The sequence below is a fragment of the Colobus angolensis genome, unplaced genomic scaffold (genome assembly GCF_000951035.1).
Source record: "Colobus angolensis palliatus isolate OR3802 unplaced genomic scaffold, Cang.pa_1.0 Scaffold473, whole genome shotgun sequence".
Lineage (NCBI taxonomy): Eukaryota > Metazoa > Chordata > Mammalia > Primates > Cercopithecidae > Colobus > Colobus angolensis.
This window is the reverse complement of record NW_012118188.1, coordinates 1694909-1719725: the sequence shown is the minus strand read 5'-3', so window position 1 is coordinate 1719725 and position 24817 is coordinate 1694909. Positions and strand designations below refer to the sequence as shown.

Below are 24817 nucleotides of genomic sequence, written 5' to 3'. Positions count from 1 at the left end.
GCGTAGTGGCGGGTGCCTGTAGTCCCAGCTACTCGGGAGGTTGAGGCAGGAGAATGGCGTGAATCCCGGGAGGCGGAGCTTGTAGTGAGCCAAGATCGCGCCACCGCACTCCAGCCTGGGTGACTGAGCAAGACTCTGTCTCACAAAAAAAAAAAAAAAAGAGTTTTGTTTGTTTCTAATCCCATTGTTTCAGAGGGCAGTTAATTGTTTTTAATACAATGGATTGGGGAACCTATGCAGTACAGTTAAAAATTCTGACTTCCTGGACAACACTACTTTTACTTTGTTCTCTATGCTCAACTAAATTTAATTCACTAAAGCTATTACCATACTTTATAGAGAAACATGTTATTTAATATAAATGGCAAAAACTGTCAAACTTGTCACCTACTTAGTAAGGATTGTTTTAAATTGTGCTTTCTCTGGAGGGAAATCATGTTACATATTACACATTTAGCATTACTGATAACAGTAGTATTATTATAAATGTAGATTACAATATGAAAATGAGTTGTCAGGCTTCTAAATGCCCCAAATCTATTAAACAAAGTTGGTTAATTGTTATTCTTTATCTCTTTAACACTAAAAAAAATAGCAAAATGTTATAGTACCAGTACCTTTTAAGGTTCAAAAGTGGTTTTTCATGCACTTCTTTAAAAAGTTCAACAGCAGCTGATATCAGGTTTCAAGAGGGAAGTACATGGATGGATTGAGTGGTCTCTTCAGAAGTCCAAAGAAGATAGTTAATACAATCTAAACATAGCCTTGGTTAGAGTTATTTACATAATTACAATGCTGAAGTTTTGTCGCAGTATAAATTGTGTCCGTTGGACCCTCACCAATGTTCTTGAAGCACAAAGTTCACCTTCCGTGGCCTATTATTCCCCTGTCCATCTATCTCCAAACTTCACACAACGCTGAGATGCTACTGAAAAAGTTCATTTCAAAATATTCCATTCATTCATATTTAGAAGGCCCCCTGAGGCCCTTGGCTGGGAACTTCTCTTTAAACATCAACCAAGTCCTCCTCTCAACCTCCGCATTGCAATAAAGTGGTTTTCTGAATGGGATCCAGAGGTGGCCCCAGAAGTGGAAGGAACCCCTCGAATCCGCCAGTTACAGGAAGCTGTCTTCCACCAGGTCTGCAGAGTCTATGCCGATGTCGTCCATCATGTCGATGTCTTCAATGGTCTCGTCCTCTCTCTTGATGAAGGTGGAACTGCTGGAACCCGTCTCAATGGCACTCTCTTCAGAGGTCTGAGAGCTGGAGGAGGGAGAGAAGAGCAAAGATTACAACTCCTGCAAAGAACTAGAACTAGACTGTGGCCCCCTAGAGACAAAGGAAAGCCTTTGGCACTCAAATCTGGGCTGTACAGTATGGCAAGATTCTGCCCCCAGGCCTGACATGCTGTGGTAGGTCACATGGAAAACCAAGGTCCACCCATCATTTTTACATTTCATCTTTCCTGCTTTTCTGCCAGGTCTTTCATCAAAGTTGCTGACAAGATGCAACAATTTCTACTTGCCCTACTCAATCCTAGTGGAAGAGAAAATAAGCAATGCCTGATCCAAAAGCCCGGGAAGGTAGAGCAGGGGGTGAAGTCAGCTGCAAGCTGCAGCCAGGCCCATCAGGTGCTCTCCCGGAAGCCTCCTGGGCATCCCAACTGTGTTCTCAGGATCTTGTGCCACTTGCCTGCAATGCCCTCTTCCCCTCTCTCTTGACATCCAATGCCCGCACCCCCCACCCCATCTTGAAGGCCCAGGTGATGGCTCCTTACATACTGGAGCAGTGGCTGAAAGAGGAGTTCTGGAGTCAGAAAGCCTTAGGTCTGGAATGGTCCCCCCACTTACTAGCTGTGTGATGCTACACAAGTTACTTAACTTGAACTTGAACTTCAACTGGGAAAGTTCAATTCCTGGTGTGTCAAATTCTGCAGCTCAGCCTGGTGTAGCCCTAGAAAATTTCTGGGCACCTTTCTCATGTTATTTATTTCAATGTGACTTTCTAACTTTATATAAAGGCAGAACCCTCTTACAACTCAAATATTATTCAGAGCCCACAAATACAAAGTAACCAAATTGAGAAAAGATCACAGAGAGCCCTAGATTCCCTGCTCAGCCTTCCCCGACCCCTGTGAAGTTCCACCACAGACCCCTAAAACTTGGAGGAACACCGTTTGCTCAAGGGATATAAACACATTATAAAAACTGGCCTGAGCAAAGCATAATAAAAAACCAAAGACTGATAGGCCACTTTGTCCCATCTTCAAATCACATAACATATTCTAAAACAAAATAGAAAAGCCATACTTTTAAAATTACCCAGTTCATACAAATAAACAAGGGCTGTCTACATATTATACCTAAATTGGTTAACAAAGGTCACAGTCATAAGCCTTCAAAATAATGCTCTGATGGGAAAGAAGAGGGAAAAAAACACACACACACAAGCAACTTGGACCTTGAACTAGGGGCCACTATCATCACCTTCTCCTACCTCTGTCCAAGGGCCATGCAAAGAGAGCGGAGAACTGGGGCATAGTCTCCTCCATCCGACCACGTGAACCAGTGATTCTCAGTCCTGCCTGGGCATTAGCTCCACCTTGGTGCTGAGTTAAAGAATCTAGGCCAGGCGAGGTGGTTCGTGCCTATAATGCTAGCATTTTGGGAGGCCGAGGCCAGTGGATCTCTTGAGGTCAGGAGTTCAAAACCAGCCTGGCCAACATGGTGAAACCCCATCTCTACTAAAAATACAAAAAACAGCTGGACATGGTGGCATGTGCCTGTAATCCCAGCTACTCAGGAGGCAGAGGTACAAGAATGGCTTGAACCCAGGAGGCAGAGGTTGCAGTGAGCTGAGATTGCGCCACTCCAGCCTGGGTGACAGAGCAAGATTACATCTCAGAAAAAAAAAAAAAAAGAAACAAAATCTAGGTAATGATCATCCAATGACTGCTAATGTTACAAAAGACAGACAACTGGACAGTGCAAACCTCCTGACAGAAGTACACAGAATCTTCTTTGAAGCATGTTTGCCAAAGATCTAACCTGAGTCAGGTTAAGTTCCTAGACTAACCACCAGTTTGCAACACATAGAGAGGACAGAAGCACCTGAGAAGGACACTACAAGGATGTAATCAGCAAAATTCTGATTGTGGGAACTCCACAGGCAAACGCTATGGTTTCTTCACAAATAATATGTAAGAGGGCAAAAAAAAGAGGCAAAGTGAACTTACAGAGACATAGTAACCAAGTGCAATGTGTGACTCCTATCTGGATCTCAAATGGAACAAAACAAGTGTACGATAATTTTTTTTAACTTTTATGTTCAGGGGCACATGTGCAGGTTTGTTACATAGATAAATCACATGTCATGGGGGTTTGGTGTACAGATTATTTCGTCACCCAAGTAATAAGCACAGTATCCGATAGGCATTTTTTCTGATCCTCTTCCTTCTCCCACCCTGCACCCTCAACTATGCCCTGGTGTGTGTTGTTCCCCTCTTTGTGTCCATGTGTTCTCGTTGTTTATAAGTGTCTCCCACTTATAAGTGAGAACATGTGTTGGGGCTGTTGGGGCTGAATAAGTGAGAGCAGTGTTAAGTTGCAGCTTAACACTGGTCTTTTGTTCAGTGCAACACTATTCACAATAGCATTAGTTTCTGTTCCTGCATTAGTTTGCTAAGGATGATGACCTCTGGCTCTGTACATGTTGCTGCAAAGGACATGATCTTGTTCTTTTTTTTATTTCATTTTTGTATTTTCCACTTCTTAAGTTCAAGGGTACATGTGCAAGTTGTGCAGGTTTGTTACATAGGTAAACATGTGTCATGGTGGTTTGCTGCACAAATCATCCCATCACCCATCCTTTAGCTATTCTTCCTGATGCTCCATCTAACCCCCAACCCCTGAAAGGCCCCAGTGTGTGTTATTTCCCTCCATGTGTCCATGTGTCCTCATTGTTCAGCTCCCACTGATAAGTGAGAACATGTGGTGTTTGGTTTTCTGTTCCTGTATTAGTTTGCTGAGGATAACGGCTACCAGCTCCATCCATGTCCCTGCAAAGGACATGATCTCATTCCTTTTTATGGCTACATAGTGTTCCATGGTGTATATGTACCATATTTTCTTTACCCAGTCTATCATTGATGGGCATTAGGTTGCTTCCACGATTTTGCTATTGTGAACAGTGCGGCAGTGAACACACACATGCATGTGTCCTTGTAATTGAATGATTTATATACCTCTGGGTATATACCCAGTAACGGGATTGATGGGTCAAACAGTATTCCTGCCTCTAGGTCTTTGGGGGAATAGCCACACTGTCTTCCACAGTGGTTGAACTAATTTACACTCCAACCGACATTGTAAAAGTGTTTCTTTTTCTCCACAACTTCACCACCATTGGTTGATTTTTGACTTTTAAATAATAGCCATTCTGACTGGTGGGAGATGGTATCTCAGATCTTGTTCTTTTTCATCAATGCACAGTATTCCATGGTGTATATGTGCCAGATGTTCTTTATCTAATCTACTGTCAATGGGCATTTAGGATGATTACATGTCTTTGCTATTGTGAATAGTGTTGCACTGAACATACGTATGCATGTCTTTATGGTAGAATGATTTATATTCCTTTGGTTATACACCCAATAATGGGATTGCTGCGTCGAAAGGTAATTCTGCTAAAAGTTCTCTGAGGCCAGACGCGGTAGCTCAAGCCTGTAATCCCAGCACTTTGGGAGGCCAAGGTGGGTGGATCACAAGGTCAGGAGATCGAGACCATCCTGGCCAACACAGTGAAACCCCGTCTCTACTAAAAATACAAAAAATTAGCCAGGCGTGGTGGCAGGCACCTGTAGTTCCAGCTACTCAGGAGGCTGAGGCAGAAGAATGGCGTGAACCCGGGAGGCGGAGCTTGCAGTGAGCCGAGATCTCACCAATCCACTCCAGCCTGGGTGACAAAGCAAGACTCCATCTCAAAAAAAAAAAAAAAAGTTCTTTGACTCCGTCTCAAAAAAAAAAAAACAAAAAAAAAGTTCTTCGAGAAATCACCACACTGCTTTCCACAATAGCTGAAGTAATTTGCACTCCAGCGAGCAGTGTGTAAGCATCCCCTTTTCTCCACAACTTCACCAGCATCTGTTATTTTTTGACTTTTTAATAATAACCATTCTGACTGGTGTGAGATGGTATCTCATCATGGTTCTGATTTGCATTTCTCTAGTGATCAGTGATGTTGAGCATTTTTTCATATGCTTGTTGGCTGCATGTATGTCTTCTTTTGAAGTGTCTGCTCATGTCCTCTGCCCACTTTTTAATGGAGTACGATAATATTTGTGAGATAATCTGAACTTTAACTGGCTGTCTGATGTCTTAACGATTTATTGTCCCTGTTTTGAGTGAGATAATGGCATTGTAGTTATTTTTAATAACTTTTTAATAAGTGTTGTTATTCTTTAAAATAGAGCCCTTATCTTTAAGAGACACACACTGGAATATTTATGGGTGAAATGATATGGTGTCTAGGATTTGCTTCCAAACAATCCAGAGGAGGCTGAGGAGAGACAGGCATGGCCATGCATACATCCAGGCTGGTAGAGTGCATAGTCACTGAAGCTGGGTGATGGATACTGAACAGCTCACTATACTATGTGAATTGTGCACATGTTAGAAATCTTCCAGAATATAAAATTTAAAAGAAAGAAGAATCAAATCAGCCAGGGAACAGTTGGCCACCACCCCCAGGGATTCTAATTTGTTGTTTTGGGTGAGGCTTGTATATCAACAGTTTTTAAATCTCTGCAGGTGATTCCAATTCACAGGTAGGGTATAGCATCAAAGGACTCAGTCCCGCCTCTCTCCACTTTTTCCCTAGTTCAATGACTATTTAAGACAATGGCAGGAGAGGCTTATATGATCTCAGTAATCACAGTTCTGTATCAATTTGATCAAATTACCTGAGAACTTAGCTCAAAGATTCTCCACCAGGGAAGCATGACCCTCTCCCCACAACATGCACACCCGTCTCCCAGCCCCAGGGGGAACATATTAGAATCATCTGGGAAGCATTTTCAAAACCACACCAACCTCCTGAGGATTCTGCAACTTGCCCCCAAGTACAGATTTACCACCCAGGAGTGCACCATTATCAGGTCCTCTCCTTCAGGGCCTGTGGGGGAGGGGAAAGGTGAGACACTGACGCTGCCCCCACAGCTACCTGTGTCTGTTCCTCTTGCCCAGGTCCTCCTCCTCAGGGACAGGGTCAATGTCAGGCAGAGGAATGATGTAGCCGCTGTCAGCGCTCAGTCTCTGCTCATCCAGACCACCCTCCCAGTCCTTCAGCTTGTCTTCCTCGTTTTTGTAGGTGACACCAATGTACGCATTGTCTGAGTCCACACGCATGCGTGCCACAGCAGGATGGTCACTCTTCAGGAAGTCCAGATGAATTTTTTCATAACTCTATAAACATTCATTAAACATATTTAATCAAGTTTTAGTGACCAAACCTCAAAAATGAATAGAGACACTCAGAACTTACTATTATTTAACTGTACATATTTCCAAACTATTTGGAAGATGTGGGACTTAGTTGAAGGAGAGTCATGTCAACTATCCCCAGAGACGTAGAACATGAAGAAGTGGCCACCAATGGTAAAGAGCTTCTGCCAGTAGGTGCTAAGATACCAGTGGCCCCTTCTCCAAGTCAGTAGCTACAACCGAGAACCCTTCTGGTCCCCATCACATTGCCTTTCCAGGGCTTGGATGGGTCCCATAGAGAGGCAGTGAGGACTTCTATTGGGTGGATAATACCCAAAGCCTTCATGATCCTTAAACATTGGAGAGGTCTAACATTAGATGTGAACAGACCCTATTTTCAACAATAGCTTCAATCTCTTCCCACCAACACATTTCCGCCAATCAGAGCCTCTTTGACCAACTGAGGGTTAATTTCCTTCTGCCTCCTCACTGCCTCACTGCCTCACCTGTGAAAGTGTAGTGGGCAGTGAGATAATTAACAGACAGAAGTGTTTAATTTGCAGTTTAGCACACAATCTCCTAATGCTGTCCCTCCTTGAGAGAAAGGAAGAACAATGATAAGTATAAAAAGTCTACACAGGGACTAATCTGAATCTAAGGAACTGAGGTTATGTCTGAGTTTTCCTCTCAACACCTCAGCAGAAGGTTGTTTTATTCATTTACATATCCTGCTTGGTTCCATGAAATTACATTTGTTCCTCTGAACAATGCTTCCTAGTCCACAAAAACCAGCTGGTGCCACAGATAACAGCTGAGGTTGTTCTTTCCAGTCAGCTGGTAAAAGCCAATTTTGCATGGATTTAAGTGCATTCAAATTAGCGATGTAATGGCCATGGATTCCCTGAGTCTTCTAACTGCACACTAACTTCTGATACTTAAACATCTAGAGAAGAGTAGGCGCTACACATTTAAGATGAAAGGAAAGCCCCGCGGGAAGGAGAGGGTTTTCATTCATTATTGCTACTAGGGTCTTGTGGAGCACTGCCATGAAGCCCAGCAACTGGATCACACAATCTTTTGCCTCTTTTGAAAATGCTCCTCTAGAAATGCCAAACAGCACAGCTCACTGGTATAACTTTCAGCTTTATCCAGACCTTTCCACCCACAGATCCAAACATACCTTTTTATATTGTCCAGGCAGCAGATTCTCCACAATCTCACTCAGGTGGTAAAAAGAGGGTCTCTTCTCTGGCTCACTGTTCCAGCATTTCACCATGATCTCATAGCTGAGGGACAGAACTCAAGAGTGGGCACAGTGGGGAAGCCTCAGGGCCCCTCCCTCCCCCTAGACCCACAGAGTGTGAACACAGGCCCCCGGGATGGGGAAGAAGCTCACACTTCACTGGTAGCATGGTCAGGCTTGGCCATCCGGTACCCACTCTTGATCTTATTGTAGAAAGTAGAATCCACCATCATGCCGGGGTAAGGAGTACCACCTACAAACCAAACAATAAACAGCAGGACTAACAAATGCTCAGTGCATTGTTGAAACACTTGGCATGATAGAACACCGTTAGAACACCTTTCAGATCCTATAGCCTTGAAACACTGTTTTTTTCAAGAAAATTCAGTGTCATCATCTCCTTCCCTTCAGAGACCAGCTCAAATCTTAAATTTAATTAGGACTCCAGGTTAGTCAAGTCCAAGTACCATCACAAAAATTCTACATCTTTAGAAACAAGCATTCAAGTGTTTTTCAATGTGTATGACTATTGGATCAACACAGACAAAATGAACTAGAAAAGCAAGGAGAAATTCTGAATCATTAAAACTCAGAGAGTCTTTTTCACCAGGTATGTTCAAATCGCTAAAGCAAAAAATCAAAGTGGGGGCCTCTCTGCTTTTAAGGGAGTACGAGACTCCATTAAGCCACTGGGGGATGATCCATTGTGATCATCCATGGAGGGAGAACTAGGAAGAAAAAGGAGACGGGGCAGGAAGACACACTTTCCTATTACATCCTGATCACAGATAAATCCACGAAACATTTCACACGTTCAAAGCCAAGGCCAGGTCAAGTTAAGTTCCCTCTCTGAAGCCTTCCCACACTATTCCAGGACTCCTTTCTCTTTACTCAAGACTCGAATTACAATTTTAAATCAGTACCACACTGTTTATCCCTAAGTGTGTAAGTCTCATCTCCCCAGATGAACCATCCAGATGTCAGGGTTATGGCTCATCCTTCTCTTAGGGACCTCACCGTGCAGCCCAGGGCACCTGAGTTGTTCAGCACCTAGGTTGTCAAGACTGGCCAATGACAACCAGGAATGAGAGCCCTGCCCTTCCCTCCACATATCCCTTTTCACCTGACATCAATCACCACCAGGTGAGGGAGGGCCCACTCTCCAAGGGTGTACCCATGTGACCCAAAGCCCAAAATGAAAAAGCAGCCGGGATGCAAATGTCATTGGGACCACTTCCAATGGGAGGAAGTCACTCTGGCATAGCCCAAAGGAGACGAGGGGCAGAGATCAGGAGTGAGATGCAACCCCCAACAAAGACCCCATTTCCACCTGCATGGGCCTATCTCAGACACAATAAGGCACAACGTGTGATATGAGGCGGCTGCAGCGTACTGGCCTCACACCAGGTTATCTTAACACTGTCTACATGCTGGGGCTTGAAAGAACACACTTTCCTTCCAGTGGTGTTTCAGAACAGCCCAAACAAGCAGCAATGTCAGGCCCATACCAAGGGAAAAGATCTCCCAGAGCAGAATGCCGTAAGACCAGACATCACTCAGTGTGGTGTAGAGGTTGTCAAAGATGCTCTCAGGAGCCATCCACTTCACAGGCAGAAAGGTCTGCAAGGAAGGAGGGAGAGAGTTAAACCCATGTCTACTCACTGATGATCTACAGCAGTGGAAATGGAAAAGGGTTCCCGTTAGGCTCTTAATAACTTGTGCTAATTATCTTGTCCCATTTGAGTGTCTCTTATATGTGTTTTGTTCATTGCTGAACTCTCAGTGCCTGGCACATAGTAGGTGTTCAACAAATACTAGATGAATGATGAATGATCAATATTGCCTTTTATGTCCTCCAAAGGAATAATATTCAAAAATATTAATCCTGAATTTTCACCCAAAAGGTGTAAGCCCTGAAGGGACCTGTTTCCTCTATTTAGATATTCCTGGGAACAAAATTAAGAACAGATTCAGTGATCTATGAGCCGATTACAGCTATCGCAGCCACAGGAGTACATGAATCACACACAGCATGGATGCAGGCCATGTCTTTCCCTAGGTGGAAGCAGCAGCTGCCATGAGCTGTCCATCCAGTGCAGTGAGGTGATTTGGAATTGTACCTACAGGGAGCAGATGTATCCCTACAGGGAGCTGTGTCATCTGCTGAGAAGTGGAAGGAATGGGGAGAATGGTCCAAGTAGACAACAAAATGAATATCTTTAAGGAAACTGTGCCTCCAAGATATATAAACCCAAATGGTTTCAATATTTTAGGGGTCACAGATGGCTTTTGAATATCTGATAAAAGCTTAAAATATAGAGACACCATTTTTGGGAATGCATGCTTGTCCATGCATACACGTAATTGACATATTAATAGCTAACACATGCCAGGTGCAGTGGCTCACACCTGTCATCCCAACACTTTGGGAGGCTGAGGCAGGCAGATAGATCACTTGAGGCCAGGAGTTCGAGACCAGCCTGGCAAACATGGTGAAACCCTGTCTCTACGAAAAATACAAAAATTAGCTGAGCATGGTGGTGCATGCCTGTAATCCCAGCTACTCAGGAGGCTGAGGCAGGAGAATCGCTTCAACCTGGGAGGCAGAAGTTTGCAGTGAGCCAAGACTGCACCACTGCTCTCCAGCCTGGGTGACAGAGTGAGACTCTGTCTCAAAAAAAAAAAAATAGAAAATAAATAAATAAATAAAATAGCTAACAGTTATTGAGTGCTGTTTCTATATGCCAGGCACTGTCCTAAGCACTTTACATGAATTCATTGATTTAATCTCCATAGCAACTCAGCAAATAGGTACTATTATCACCTCCCACTACAGTCAGGGACATAGAGGGGCAGAACAGTCGAGTATCTAGCCCCGAATCCAAATCAAGTAAGTGGTGGAGCTGGCATTCACACCTGGGCAATCTGCTGCCAAGGCTGTGTACTGACCCCTTGTAGTGTACTGATGTTTTAAAAAACAGGCACCGAATCTCTAGAAGCAACATCGGACTTCAGAGATTAAAGTGAAGGAGGGTGAGCATGCCCACTGAGGGAAGTGAGGACGTACACTGCCTTTCGATACGTAGTTCGAATCATGCATGATGTCTCTGGCCAGGCCAAAGTCACAGATCTTCACAATTTTTCCTTGTGCCAGGAGGACGTTGCGAGCAGCCAGATCCCGGTGGACACACTGCACGGAAAAGGAAGAAATGCCTCAGGGTCAAGCCATCTGTGGCTGAACCAGCATCACCCCTGCAAGACTGGCCAGTCCCCGATCCATGGTGGCACTTGGAGCTGCCTGCCTGGATATAAAGGGCTGGCCTTCTCCCAGGTTCTCACTCCACCCACTCCCAACAGAGAGAAAGCTCTAGAGAAGAGTAGATGCCTGATGATTTCGGACTCCCTGCCCTGTGTAGGGGATGAAGGAGAGAGACAGGTAAGTAAGAGGCCCCTGTTATTAATGGCCTTTCCAAGATCTATCTCCTAGCATCTCCTTCCACACTCCACTCACTCTGAAATCTGTGGCTGGGTCTAAAAAGGTCTCTGTTCCTTGAACTTACATTTTTTGAAGCCAAAAATTCCATTCCTCGGGCAACTTGATAGGTGAAGCTCAACAAATCCAACAAAGTAAGGCCTTCTGAGTTATCATCTGAAAGGAGGTTTTTGACTTCTGAGTCTGCAGAAAAGAAATTAAATGTATTGGTGCTGGCAGGCAGCAGGAAATCATCAGGTTGCAGAGGCATGCCCAAAGAACACATCCAAATATTTTCTTAATTTTCATGTAGAATGTTTAGATCTCACCGGTGAATATCACTATGCGAAGGTTCTATCTTAGAAAACAGATATATAGGCCAGGCATGGTGACTCGTGCCTATAATCCCAGCACTTTGGAAGGCCGAGGAGGGTGGATTGCCTGAGGTCAGAAGTTTGAGACCAGTCTGGCCTATGTGGTGAAACTCTGTCTCTGCTAATAATACAAAAAAACTAGCCAGGCATGGTGGCATGTACCTGTAATCCCAGCTACTCGAGAGGCTGAAGCAGGGGAATTGCTTGAACCAGGGAGGAGGAGGTTGCAGTGAGTTGCTGTCAGCCAAGATCACACCACTGCACTCCAGCCTGGGTGACAGAGTGAGACTCTGTCTTAAAAAAAAAAAAAGAAAGAAAGAAAGAAAGAAAAGAGATATGCAGAAACATATATCTGGTTTAAAAATTATACACACACACGCAAAATGATATAGTTTGGATATGTGTCCCCATCCAAATCTCATGTTGAAGTGTAATCCCCAGTATTGGAGATGGGGCCTGGTGGGAGGTGACTGGATCACGGGGGTGAATTTCTCGTGAATGGTTTAGCACCATCCCCTTGGTGATATCCTTGCAAAAGTGAGTGACTTTTTGCACGATCTGCCTGTTTAAAACTGTGCGGCATCTCTCTCTCTCTCTCTCTCTCTCTCTTTCTCTCCCCCTCTCTCTCACTCTCTCTCTCTATTTGCTCCTGCTCTGGCCATATGATATGCCTGCTCCCCCTTTACCTTCCACCATGATTGGAAGCTTCCTGAGGCCTCCCCAGAAGCAAATGCCTGTATAGCCTGCAGAACCATGTGCCAATGAAACCTCTTTTCTTTATAAATTACTCAGTCTCAAGTGTTTATAGCAATGCAAAAACAGCTTAATAGAGAAAATTGGGATCAAGGAATGGGAAATTGCTGTAAAGATAACTGGGTAACAGGCAGAGATTAGAAGAGTTTGGAGGGCTCAGAAAAAGACAGGAAGATGAAGGAAAGTTTGGAACTTCTTAGAGACTGGTTAAATGCTTGTGACCAAAATGCTGATAATGATATGGACAATTAAATCCAGGCTGCCAAGGTCTCGGATGAAAATGAAGAATTTATTGGGAACTGGAGTAAAGGTCACCCTTGTTAAGCCTCAGCAAAGAACTTGGCCACATTATGTCCATGCCCTAGGAATATGTAGAATTTTGAACTTGAGAGTGATGACCTAGGATATCTGGTGGAAGAAATTTCCAAGCAGCAGTATTCAAGACATGGCCTGCCTGCTTCCAATAGCCTATATTCAGATGCAAAAGCAAAGAAACGACTTGAAGTTGAAACTTACATTTACAAAGAAGCAGAAGCTAGGCACAGTGGCTCACACCTGTAATCCCAACACTTTGGGAGGCTGAGGTGAGAGAATTGCTTGAGTCCAGGAGTTTGAACTAGCCCAGACAACACAGCGAGACCCCATCTCTTAAAAAAAAATAAAAGATAAAAAAAATAAAAGGGAAGCAGAGCATAAAAGGTTGGAAACTTTGTAGCTTGGCCATGTGACAGAGAAAATAAAAGCTTTTTTGGGAGAGAATTAAAGAGGGCTGCTGGGCAACCACTTGCTAGAGAAATTTGCATAACTAAAAAGGAGGCAAAGGCTGATTGCCAAAACAATGAGAAAAAGGCCTTGAAGGCATTTCAGAGACCTTCATGGCAGCCCCTCGCATCACAGGCCCAGAGGCCTAGGAGAGAAAAATGGTTTCATAGGCCAGGCCCAGGGTCCACTGCCCTGTGCAGCCTTGACACACAGCTCCCTGCATCCCTATGACTCCAGCTCCAGCCATGGGTCAAAGGAGTCCAGGTGCAGCTTGGGCTGCTGCTTCAGCTTGTGACAGCCATAAACCTTGGCAGCTTCCATGTGGTATTAGTCTGTGGGTGCACAGAGTGCAAGAGTTGAGGCTTGGGAGCCTCTGCCTAGATTTCAGAGGATATATTTTAAAAAACCAGGGTGCCCAGACAGAAGCATGCTGCAGGAGTGGAGCCCTCATAGAGAACTTCTACTAAGGCAGTGCAGAGGGGAAATGTGGGGTTGAAGACCCCACACAGAGTCTCCACCGGGGCACTGCCTAGTGGAGCTATGAAGAGAGGGCCACCATCCTCCATGAATAATATATCCACCAACAACTTGCACTCTGCACCTGGAAAAACCACAAGCACTTGACACCACCCCCTGAAAGCAGCTGCAGGGGCTGAACCCTGTAAAGCCACAGGGAGTTCCACCCCTCCCAAGAGCTCCACCCCTTGCACCAGTGTGCTCTGGATATGGGATATGGAGTCAATGGAGTTTATTTGGAACTTTCAACCCTGCTGAGTTTTGAACTTCTGTGGGGCTTGTAGCCCCTTTCTTTTGGCCAATTTCTCCCTTTGGGAATGGGAATGTTGACCCAAGGTCTATAACCCCACTGTATCTTGGAAGTAAATAACTTGTTTTTTATTTTACAGGCTCATAGGTGGAAGGGACTTGCCTTCGTCAGATAAGACTTTGGACTTCGAGTTGATGCTGGAATGAGTTAAGGCTTGAGGGGACTATTGAGGAAGGATGATTGTATTTTGAAATGTGAGAAGGGCATGAGATTTGGGAGGGTCCAGGGTCAATATGATATAGTTTGAATATGTGTCCCCGCCCAAATCTCATGTTGAATTGTAATCTCCAGGATTGGAGGTAGGGACTGGTGGGGGATGAATGGAGGGGACAGATTTCTTATGAACGATTTAGCACCATCCTTTTGGTGCTGTCCTTGCAAATAGTAAGTGACTTCTTGTAAGATCTGGCTGTTTAAAAGTGTGTGGCGTCTCTCTCTTTTTCTGTCTCGCTTGCTCTTGCTTTGGCCATGTGATGTGCCTGCACCACTTTGCCTTCTGCCATGACTGGAAGCTTCATGAGGCCTCCACAGTAACCGAGCAGATCTACCAGCATCATGATTCCTGTAAAGGCTGCAGAATCATGAACTAATTAAAGTTATTTCCTTTATAAATTACCCAGTCTCTAGGATTTCTTTATAGCAATAAAAGAACAGCCTAAAACACACAGAAACACACACACACACACACACACAAAACACACACACAGATAGCCACAAGGACAAATCTCACACATAATTATTTTGTTTGCCTCCTAAATTTCTTTTTTTCAACCATAGTTAGCAAATCATCTCGGTTACCTTTAAAACACACATACACATAAACACACACTAAAATCTTCCATGATGAAATACATGGAGCACATATACAAGCTACATGAAAAAGTAGCTTCTGGGAATTGCTTTATTTTCTTTTTAAAGCCACCTTTGTAGTACTTTGCTTATAGTTTGTTAATAAAATCAACCACCAATCACATGTGATAACATCTTAGAGATCAGTGCCAATGACTTTGCTTTGAGTTTCTTTGTTTGTAACTTGTCCACTTTCCCCAGTTAGTCCCATTTGGAAGGGTCCCAGGGTTTTCGAGGAAGAAGGCAATTTAATCCAGAAGTTCTCAATTCTTTTTGAAAATGTTCAGGCAAGTGAAGAGTAGCTCTAGCCATTCACATTTTTTTCAGATAGCCATGGAAGGCCAGAAAGCAGTGGTCTGCCTGCCAAAAGGGCTTGGGCCTGAGCATGACTCAGGTTCCTCTGACATTTTGTGCCAACTCCACCAGCCCAGCCTGGGAAGCAATGTAAACTATTTTTAACAATATGGGAGGGGAGAGGAAGTACTGGTTCCGATAACTCTCACTGGCTAATCTTTTAAAAGCGCTTGGAAGTTCACCCATTTGGCAATGAGAAGTGAATGGAACTTGGAACTGCAGAAATGGAAAATATTGTGTACTGAGCTTTGCAAAACAAACAAATTCCTTTTTTAATGGATTGTACCTTTCACTTAAGAACCCTGAAAACATTCAGAGCACATCAATAATTTCCAAAACAGTATCCAGGGCAGCTCAACACTTTTTTGCATTGACTAATGGGAGGACTCAGACCCAAAAAGACAAGCTCACAGGACAAGCCAATGTCAGACTTCCAACCTCATGTCTCTGACCAGTCCAGGGCTCTGGAGGAACCACCCTGAGCAGATGTGAAGTGGTCCATCTGGTCTGGGCATCAGCTGGACTCCCTGGAGTTTATAAATCAATTTAACCCTGCTATATATTCGTGTGCTTGAAACACAGATAGACCCACCTTCAAAAAACATTCACCAGAAACACTTGTCCAGAAAATGTAACTGCAAATTATCTGCTCTAGAGTTCCTATCACAAATTGAATGTTAGGAAAAGTAAAAGCAAGGGTTACTGAACTCATAGACATCAGAGACTTCTAAAACTTAAGGAAAAAAAATGGTGTGAGGAACAAACATAAGACTGCCAACTTGTAGGGGTATTACATTACTGCCAAGTAAGGGCATTAAAAAGAATATCAGTCACCATATTTTCATTAAAAAAGAAAGACATGTTAGCAACAAAAAAGGAAGTTCATTATATCAGAATAAGTAATTATTTTTTAAAAAATATTTACTGCAGGAACATACCAGGAAAATTCTTTAAAACTATTACATTTAAAGTTTAAAAAATTTGTTACATTGTCGGCTTTTATTCTTTTCAGTTTACAGGCCACAAACCTGGAAATATGTCACAGAACTGGCTGTGTAGACCTGAATTTAGAGACCACGTGGGCTGCCAGGTTCACTTACCATCCCTATACACTTCCCCCCTAAATACTTTAAGTATCATAATAAACCACTGGACAGTCCCAATACCCAGAGTGAGTATAGACACTTTTACCTAATATAGATTTCTTCTTATATGAGGCTGGACGATCATACAGTGACCTCTGGATGTCGGAATATTTAGAAACCTCTTTCCTTTCTAGCATGGGGACATACTGTGTAGTATCAGCCTGCTTCATGTCCATGTAGTCACCATTGTTTTCAAAAGATAAAATAACATAGCTGTAAAAACAGAAAGAGAAATCTTACCCAGGGTGCCCTTCTGAAGTGGTCATTCCACTTTCAGTAGATGATGATTTGGGGGGACCTACAACGTGCCAGGTACTGAGGCAGGCATGGGAGCTAACCAGGTAAAAGCAAAACCAATCCACACCCTTCACATGAGGTGATCTAGTCAAGGAGATGAGCATTAATCAAATAGTCACACAAATACATGCACCACAGCAATTCCACTACTGGATGTCTACCAGAGGAAAGGAAGTCATACGAAAAAGATACTTGCACACACATATTTATAGCAGCACAATTCACAATTGAAAAAATGTGGAACCAACCCCAAATGCCCATTAATCAAGGATGGATAAAGAAACTGCAGTGTATCTATACATATGTATGTATAGGTATATATATATATACTACTCAGCTATTAAAAGGAATGAATTAATGGCATTCACAGCAACCTGGATGGGACTGGAGACTATTATTCTAAGTGAAGTAACTCAGAAATGGAAAACCAAACATCGTATGTTCTCACTCATAAGTGGGAGCTAAGCTATGAGGACACAAAGGCATAAGAAGGACACAATGGGCTTGGGGACTCGGGAAAAGAGAGGTGGGTGAGGGATAAAAGACTACAAACTGGGTTCAGCGTCTACTGCTCCAGTGATGGGTGCACCAAAATCTCACAAATCACCACTAAAGAATTTACTCATGTAACCAAATACCACTTATTCCCCCAAAACCTATGGAAATAAAAGATTTTTTTAAACAGGGGAAAAAAGAAATATAACAAACAAAATAAATACACAGATCAACTCAAACTCAGATGTGCTGTGAAGGAAGAATGGTTTCAATAGCCTGTAAGGAAAATGACTTGATCTGGGGATCACGAAAGCACTTTTCAGAAGACGTAGAATGAATCCCACTGACAAAGATGGGAAAGACTGGGGGAATACTTGTCATGGCACCTGGCACATACAAAGGACTCCACAAATGTCAGTTGCCATGATGATTACTGTCCACTTGTTTTCAGAGCCAGTTCCCTGCGCATCTCTAGCAGGAGCCCGCACCTCCTGTAGAGCCACATCTAAGACAGTGGGGCTGTGCTCCCCACTGTAAGTCCATTACACTTAAAGTTTGAAGAATTCACTACATTAAGTCTGTCATTATTCTTTCTCAGTTTTTCAACTCACAGGCCTTGGAACCTGAGCCATGTGGCCATGTGGCTTGGGCATATAATTCCTTCTACCCAATCAATTTAGCACCCATTTGGTGTCCACTAAGTAATTTATTATGAAGTGAATTCATTGTACTTTCTGATATTACAGAACTTCCTATCTACAGCTCTTTATAGCCACTCGCAGGTTTCTGCAGTAGGGATCACTATCATTGGCGTCATTTACAGGTCCAGGTTCAGCAAGGACCTCGAGCTTGGAGATCCACAGACAGTTCTCGCAAGGTTCCAGAACTCAAGCATCCCTGACCAGAGCTGCATTTTATAGGTCTAAATGGATCACATGTAAATAGCAGAAGAGCTCCCAGAATCATTCTAACTCTCACTCTCATTCAAACCTATCAGCAAGGCCTTCCCATGTCCAAAACACCTGTAGACATGAATCTCTCTGCATGATCATGGAATAGTCAACTGGGCAGGATGGTCTGACTCTAAGTCTTGCTACCTTGGGCACTGAACCTGCAGACATGGAATCTATCAGGACATGAGTCTTTTCATTTATGATGCCTGTAAGATAATGATAGACAGCAACGTCTCTCTTTGCACCCACCTCCGTGTGCTGTCATCAGCAGGGTTCAACCCAAAGATATCCAGCTCTTTCTTTGGCTTCTCTGGGTGGCGGCTCAGGAAGCTATCCCTATTCTTATGCAAATAGTTGACCAAATCTCCGTAGAAGCAGTACTCTGTGATGATGTAAATGGGGCCTATGGAGACAAAAGTCGTTAGGAGATGGGTATGAAAATGAAGAACAAAAAAGTCATGAATTATCCTGCAGACCATATGGGGCAGAAAAAAACAAGATACCAAAAAAGTGTTTTGTTGTTGTTTTTTTAAAAAAGAGCTATGAATGGCTATGACTGGACTGGCAACAGATTTTGCTCAAAAAACAATGAGCTTCCATCAATTCAAGGGACCGGTCAGCTCCATTTAAGGGACTTCTATTCCCTGGCATGTGTGGGGATGGAGAGTGGAGGATTTAAGCCTGAATGAACAGTTTTCAGAACCACATGTGTCCAGTGAAAACCCTCACTCCAGGTCAGTGAGCCCACCTGACTTGGTGCAGGCTCCCAGCAAGTTTACAATGTTCAAATGTGGCCCCAGGTGAGTCATTATCTTCAGTTCAGACATGAGAGCTTGCTTTTCACTGGATCTGGCCGTGGCTGTTGAAGGAATAAATCACATATCAGTCCAGCTGAGCTACCAACTTCCCGTGCTCAGAAAAAAACCAAGAACATAACTAATCCTGTGATTGGATATCATTCTATTTACCAAAAGTCTAAATGAAGTAGATGGCTACTTGGCCTCAATGCTAATAACTAATTCCTGGTCTTTCTAGCAAAATGAAGTCTGGAAATAACAAGCTCTTAATTTTCCAACATATGGGCAGCAAGAGCAATCTAAATAAACCTAATTGACAAAATTGTCTAAATACACATAAAACCTGGAGTCAAAAGAATCAGGATCTAGTCCTAAATGTCTTATTCACTAGCTGTATGATTTTGAGAAATTCCTTTAATATCCCCATGCTCAAAAAATCCCCAGGAAGGAGCACTTACGTTTTAGCATCTTCACTGCAACTTTCATGACAGGTTGGGACCGGCTTAATCCATAGGCTGTTCCTTCAACCACCTTCCCAAACGCTCCAGACCCCAAGACCCGACCTGTGGGCAGGCAGAATCATTAACACCCAAAAACTCCAGCCGCCTCCTCAGCTTTCTGCACCATAGCCAGCTCTCTGTGGGTGGACAGCTGGGCGGGTGTCTTTCCTGTTTGGAATAAGCATAATGACTCCTCCAAGTCATCTTGTCAAAAACGGAATTGAGCCCACAGGGAAGGAAATTAGCATAATTGCTTTTGTCGAATAACATTTGCAGGGGAAAGAAAACACAGACGGGAGAAAGGAGGGTGCAGCCCTCCCTGGTGTGAGCATGCTGTCTACCAGCTCCGTGCTGGGCCAGCCCCTGGGATCCTCTGCCTTCGGAGGCTCTCACCCATACCCCCTGGTTCTCTCCCCGTCTGTTTTCCATATGCAAACAGGGGCATCTTTTGTCTTAGTAAATTATTAGCCACTGGAAATACTTCAGGATTCAAAATATCACTGATTCCAAGGAGTGACTAAGTAAAAACTTCAGGCTGGGCTCACTGCTCCCTATTAATTAGGAAAGCCACTCCACCAAGAGCTAAGCATGCCCGAGAGCACAGCAATTAGCTTCATGTTGGGAGGAGACTTACGTAAAGACACTGAAGCTGTTGTCCCACCCTGAAAGGGCTCACAGTCTGAGAGAAACATTTCCCAGGGTGTCAGTCTCACCGCGGATAGCCAAGCCTAGGAAAGACTTGGCTCATGAAAGACACTAACAGCCAACACTGACTCTTACTGCATGTCTGTGTTACTGGAAATCGTACCTGGAAAGGTATTGCTTCACCAGCAATGCCTTTCAGTATAATGGGAATTATGCCCCTTTCCCCGTATTTTACTACTTTTTAACTCCCTAAGGTCCTCATCCCTTTTTGTGAAATAGGCAGGAAAATAAAGAAAGCTTAGATATAAATATCTGAAATTGGGAGCAGCTCTTATAACCGCCCCATGAGTTCTCCTTGCCCGCTGCCTAGACAGAGCCAATTTATCAAGGCAGGGGAACTGCAATAGAGAAAGGGTTTAATTCACACAGAGGTGGCTGTACAGGAGACCTATTCTACTATTACTACTATTACTCAAATCAGTGTCTCTGAAACTGGGGAATTTCTACTATTCTACTATTACTCAAATCAGTGTCTCTGAAACTGGGGAATTTCTACTACTTTACTATTCTGCTATTACTCAAATCAGTGTCTCTGAAACTGGGGAATTTCTACTATTCCACTATTACTCAAATCAGTGTCTCTGAAACTGGGAGAATGGGGTTTTTAGGATGATTTGGTGGGTAGGGGGTGAAATGGGGAGTGCTGATTGGTTGGGTCAAAGATGAAATCACGAGCTGAGGCTGTCCTCTTGCACTGAGTCAGTTCCTAGGCAGGGGCCACAAGATCAGATGAGCCAGTTTATTGACCTGGGTGGTGTCAGCTGATGCATCGAAATACAGGGTCTCCAAAATATCTCAAGCACTGACCTCAGGTTTCACAACAGTGACCCTTAAACCGTGTTTTCTAATCTTGTAGCTAATTTGTTAGTCCCACAAAGGCACTCTAGTTCCCATGCAAGAAGAGGGTTTGTTTTGGCAAAGGGCTATTATTGTCTTTTTTTCAAAGTCAAACTATAAAATAAGTTCCTCTCAAAGTTAGTTTGGCCTATGCCCAGGAAGGAACAAGGACAACTTGGAGGCTAAAGCAAAATGGAGTTGGTTAGATCGTATCTCATTCACTGTCATAATTTCCTCAGTTGCAACTTTCGGAAAGGTGATTTCACTCTGCTGCCTTGCTTGATTTCAGTTTAAGTAACTCTCCAAGCAGACTTCTGTATTTTGGAATGAGACAGGTAAGTAAGTAAAACCTGCATTTGGCATTCTTTAACGTATATACTATTAGATCATTCATCATAACACAACCTCTACCTATACTTCATTTGCCTTTGTCTTGCTTTCATTCATTAGGAGTGTGATTTAAAAAAAGAAATACTGCCTTGGACTAAAGCTTCATATTCTTGGTCTCAGCCCAGGATTGAAATATTTGAAATGCTTGTGGTAAGTTGACTTGCTTATTTTTACATATTTTGCCTTAAAATGTACCTATATTTTTATATTCCATATTCTAAATATATAAAAAGGAGTATCTAATGCATCTTTAAAACGTACTGAATCAAAACACATTTTGTGGTTGTCCTCATTCATTTCTCATCTGCTCATTTTTAGTCACAGAAATTCATCTCATTTTCAATTCGTGTCATTTCTAAAGCAAAGCAATTTTGGTGGGTATCTTTGCCAGCCCTCTTCATATTCTCTTCTCCCTTTGTAAAATTTTCCTTAACTATAATTTGTTATGGAATGAGATTTTAAAAAATCATTACAGTGATCCAATTAACTCATTGTCAAGACAGAAATGTATTTCTGAAAGCAAATTTCTATTGCCTAGTTCTTACTAAGCACAAGCTCAGGTCTCTATTCTGCCAAGGCCTATAAATTGTAAAGCTGTGTGCAAGGGAAAAGGGAGTCTTGGGAGGTCACCCCATGGAACTTACCAAGCACTAGTCCATCTCTTGGAAACTCCCATCTCGAGTCATAAGGCAGCTGCATCGGGTCCACATAAATATATTCATGTCCATCTGGGCTGATTGATTCAATGACCCTCCAGCGAATTTCATACCTCGGTTTCTATAAATGACCAGGACAGGTAACTGGTGAATTACCAAAGTCCCAGTGCACCAGAGCTTCAGTGAAGCTGCACAGTGACTGGACACAGTAGAGTCCAACAACGTTCACTCCACATATAATTACTGAGCTCCTTCTCTGTGCCAAGCACTGAGCCAGGTTGCTGTTCTTGTTCTAATTGGCTTCAAAGATCTTTAGTTTTATGAGAAAATATCTACCTGTTTCCAAATGACAACCAGGACAATGAGTGAGATGATCACAATCACCAGCAGCACCAGGACTGCAGCAGCCACCGTGAGTTCAGAACGCAGGGCTACGTGACAAGAGAGAGAGGCACAATGAAAAGTTTCCTGGCAGACATGCACGGGGGCAGCAAGGTAGTGTGGCTGTGTCTGAGCCAGGAATCTCTCACTGCTGGTGGTGAAATGTGAGGGCTGTCTGGTTCATTTTAGGGATAGGAAGTACCATCTCTCAAACTAGAGGACAAAATTCAATCAGGAGAACTCAGTATTTTCTCCAAAGTTGCTCCAACAGTAAACTTATGGACAGAATTTGAATAGGAACAATAAAGATGGATAAATGCAATTGACAGCTACTATATGGGCAGACACCTCTACTTCATATGCTTTATTATAAAGCTTATTTTGTAAACTGCATTTTGCTTATATTGCTTTTGGCTTCATCCATCTTTTAAGGAGCAATGAGACAGAAGATCCTTCTTCCCCACACTGCATCCGCATACACAGACATTCAAAGTAGAAACTGTAGCTATATTATTAGACAAGCAAAATGTTGAGGAGCCTCTGCAAAATGCTGTTTTGGATCTGAATCTAAAACAAAGTCCTAGGTAGAGCTTGCAGTGAGCCAATATTGTGCCACTGCACTCCAGCCTGGGCGACAGAGCAAGACTCTGTCTCAAAAAACAAAACAAAATAAAGCAAAGTCCACATGCCTGTCTTTAAGAGCATTCATAACTGAATTTCTGCCTTGGGACCTTCATTTCTATATGACTCCTATTTGGGATTCAAAGTTCTGCCTGGGGGAAATGGGGCTCAGCTGATGAGTTGTCCTGACTGTTGAGGAACTCACTGGGAGCCACCAGCTTCAGCTCTCGGTTCTCAGCTCCAAGGAGATTCTTAGCCAGGCATCTCACCGCAATGGTCTCTTCCACTTTGGCAAAAGTCACAAGGCCCTCCACGGTATTCCTGTCTCGGGGGTGGATCTCCGTGATGATGTTTGAGACATTGTTGGCCAAAATCGTCCAGGAAGTTTCATTATTACATCTAGAGAGAAAAAGGGCCTAAGTATAGGGCCAACTCCTGAGAGTCATGGCAATGAGTGGAGCCAAGGGAACACTCTAAGATGGCAAAGTGTTGGGATCTTGTCTACATTTTGGGGCACCACACACTGACTTATTTTACATGCAGATGAACATTAAAACTTGTCTGCATGTGCTAAAGAGGGAATAATTCACACATGAACTGAACGTGTTTACATAGCAGGCAGAGATAAACGAGTTTAATAAAATATGACTACCATTCCCCAATCTTGAACCTATGAGCAAACTGAACAGTTCAATTTCAACCATATTTAATGATCTCAATCTCCCACACCTTCAAAAAGGCCTGGAACCCTCCCTTCTCAACACTCACTCTGGGAAGAGCCCCTAAGGTGTCACTAGGGTTGCGATGATCCTCAGATTGAGTTATAAGAGCTAGATTCCTGCTCCACACTGGAATCTACTAGAAACTCCAGTCAACATCCAAGTCCATCCTTAGCCCTAGGAGAAGTTAAGATGAGGAGTCTCTGTCTAGAGGAAGAAACAACTGAGGCTTCTGAACACAACCAGTTACCAGGGATGAAGTGTAAACACACCGCTCATGTGCCCATTTAAGAAGGCTGAGGACTGGGAGGAGGGAGGAGGCACTGGCAAATTAACCCACCAAACAGCAGGTAGGCAGATAAGGGACTAAGCAGTCACATTTATGTTTACATGCAGTCTGACCACCAAACAAAGTTCACCAAATAAGGTATGTGAGCCAGGGTAGTAAAAATCTTCTTAGGACAGTGGTTCTTAAAATTCACTCTTTTTTTAGATTGGAGACACTTTGAAGGTCTAATGAAAGCCATGGACCTTCTCCTTACAGCTATTTGTGACAAAAGATACACACCCTGAAGCTATCACACCCAAAACTCTATCTTATAGTCAACAAGTAAAATGTATTTGACATCATTTGTGTCAAGGGAGAAAGCTTCTGACCACAAAGGAAGAAGATACATCTGTTTTCCATACTTCTTAATATCCTTGCATATCATCCACTCAATATCAGGAAGCGGCGTGCCTTCAGCTGTGCACCTCACCGTCTGTCCCCCAGTTGAGCCATGGTGATCGTCGACCAAGTCCAGAATGGATGAAGGAACTGCGAGAGGCAGAAAGAAGTCAGAATGGAAGAGTTCGTGTCCCAGAACATGTGGGACTACAAAGTGGAATATGAGTTCACAACTCATCCATGTGGCATTCAAACCACTCCAGAGGGGCTGAAACCAGTTGTACAAGTAACACTCCAATTTAGACAGACCCACATGATTAGCAGCATTTTCACAGTTTTGGTGTTTTGAGATTTATCCCTGTGATGTTTTTAACCTGAAGTGAACAAAGTGAAGAGTCCATGGTTGTGATGTCTCATACATGTAACCCCAGCTACTTGGTAGGCTGAGGTGGAAGAGAATCACTTGAGCCCAGGAGTTTGAGGCAAGCCTGGGCAACATGGTGAGAAGAAAGATGAGAAGGGAAAGGGAGGGGAGGGGAGA

At 43.4% G+C, this 24817-nt stretch overlaps 1 protein-coding gene across 2 annotated transcripts in view; it reads right to left on the bottom strand.

Annotated features, from left to right (window-relative positions):
* Nucleotides 1–201: 201 nt before the first annotated feature.
* PDGFRA (platelet-derived growth factor receptor, alpha polypeptide) overlaps nt 202–24817 on the bottom strand; it is a 61867-nt gene continuing 37251 nt past the window's right edge. For both annotated transcript variants that reach the window (XM_011958767.1, XM_011958766.1), the window contains 15 exons: nt 24300–24426; nt 23096–23289; nt 22225–22319; nt 21877–22009; nt 19259–19363; nt 18752–18862; nt 18253–18406; nt 16305–16471; nt 11284–11399; nt 10791–10913; nt 9232–9343; nt 7877–7976; nt 7661–7766; nt 6221–6462; nt 202–1264 (listed from right to left, as the gene is read on the bottom strand). In XM_011958767.1, coding sequence (XP_011814157.1) covers nt 1117–1264; nt 6221–6462; nt 7661–7766; nt 7877–7976; nt 9232–9343; nt 10791–10913; nt 11284–11399; nt 16305–16471; nt 18253–18406; nt 18752–18862; nt 19259–19363; nt 21877–22009; nt 22225–22319; nt 23096–23289; nt 24300–24426 — 2033 coding nt within the window. In that variant the 3' untranslated portion in view covers nt 202–1116. The remainder of the gene's footprint in view (nt 1265–6220; nt 6463–7660; nt 7767–7876; nt 7977–9231; nt 9344–10790; nt 10914–11283; nt 11400–16304; nt 16472–18252; nt 18407–18751; nt 18863–19258; nt 19364–21876; nt 22010–22224; nt 22320–23095; nt 23290–24299; nt 24427–24817) is intronic.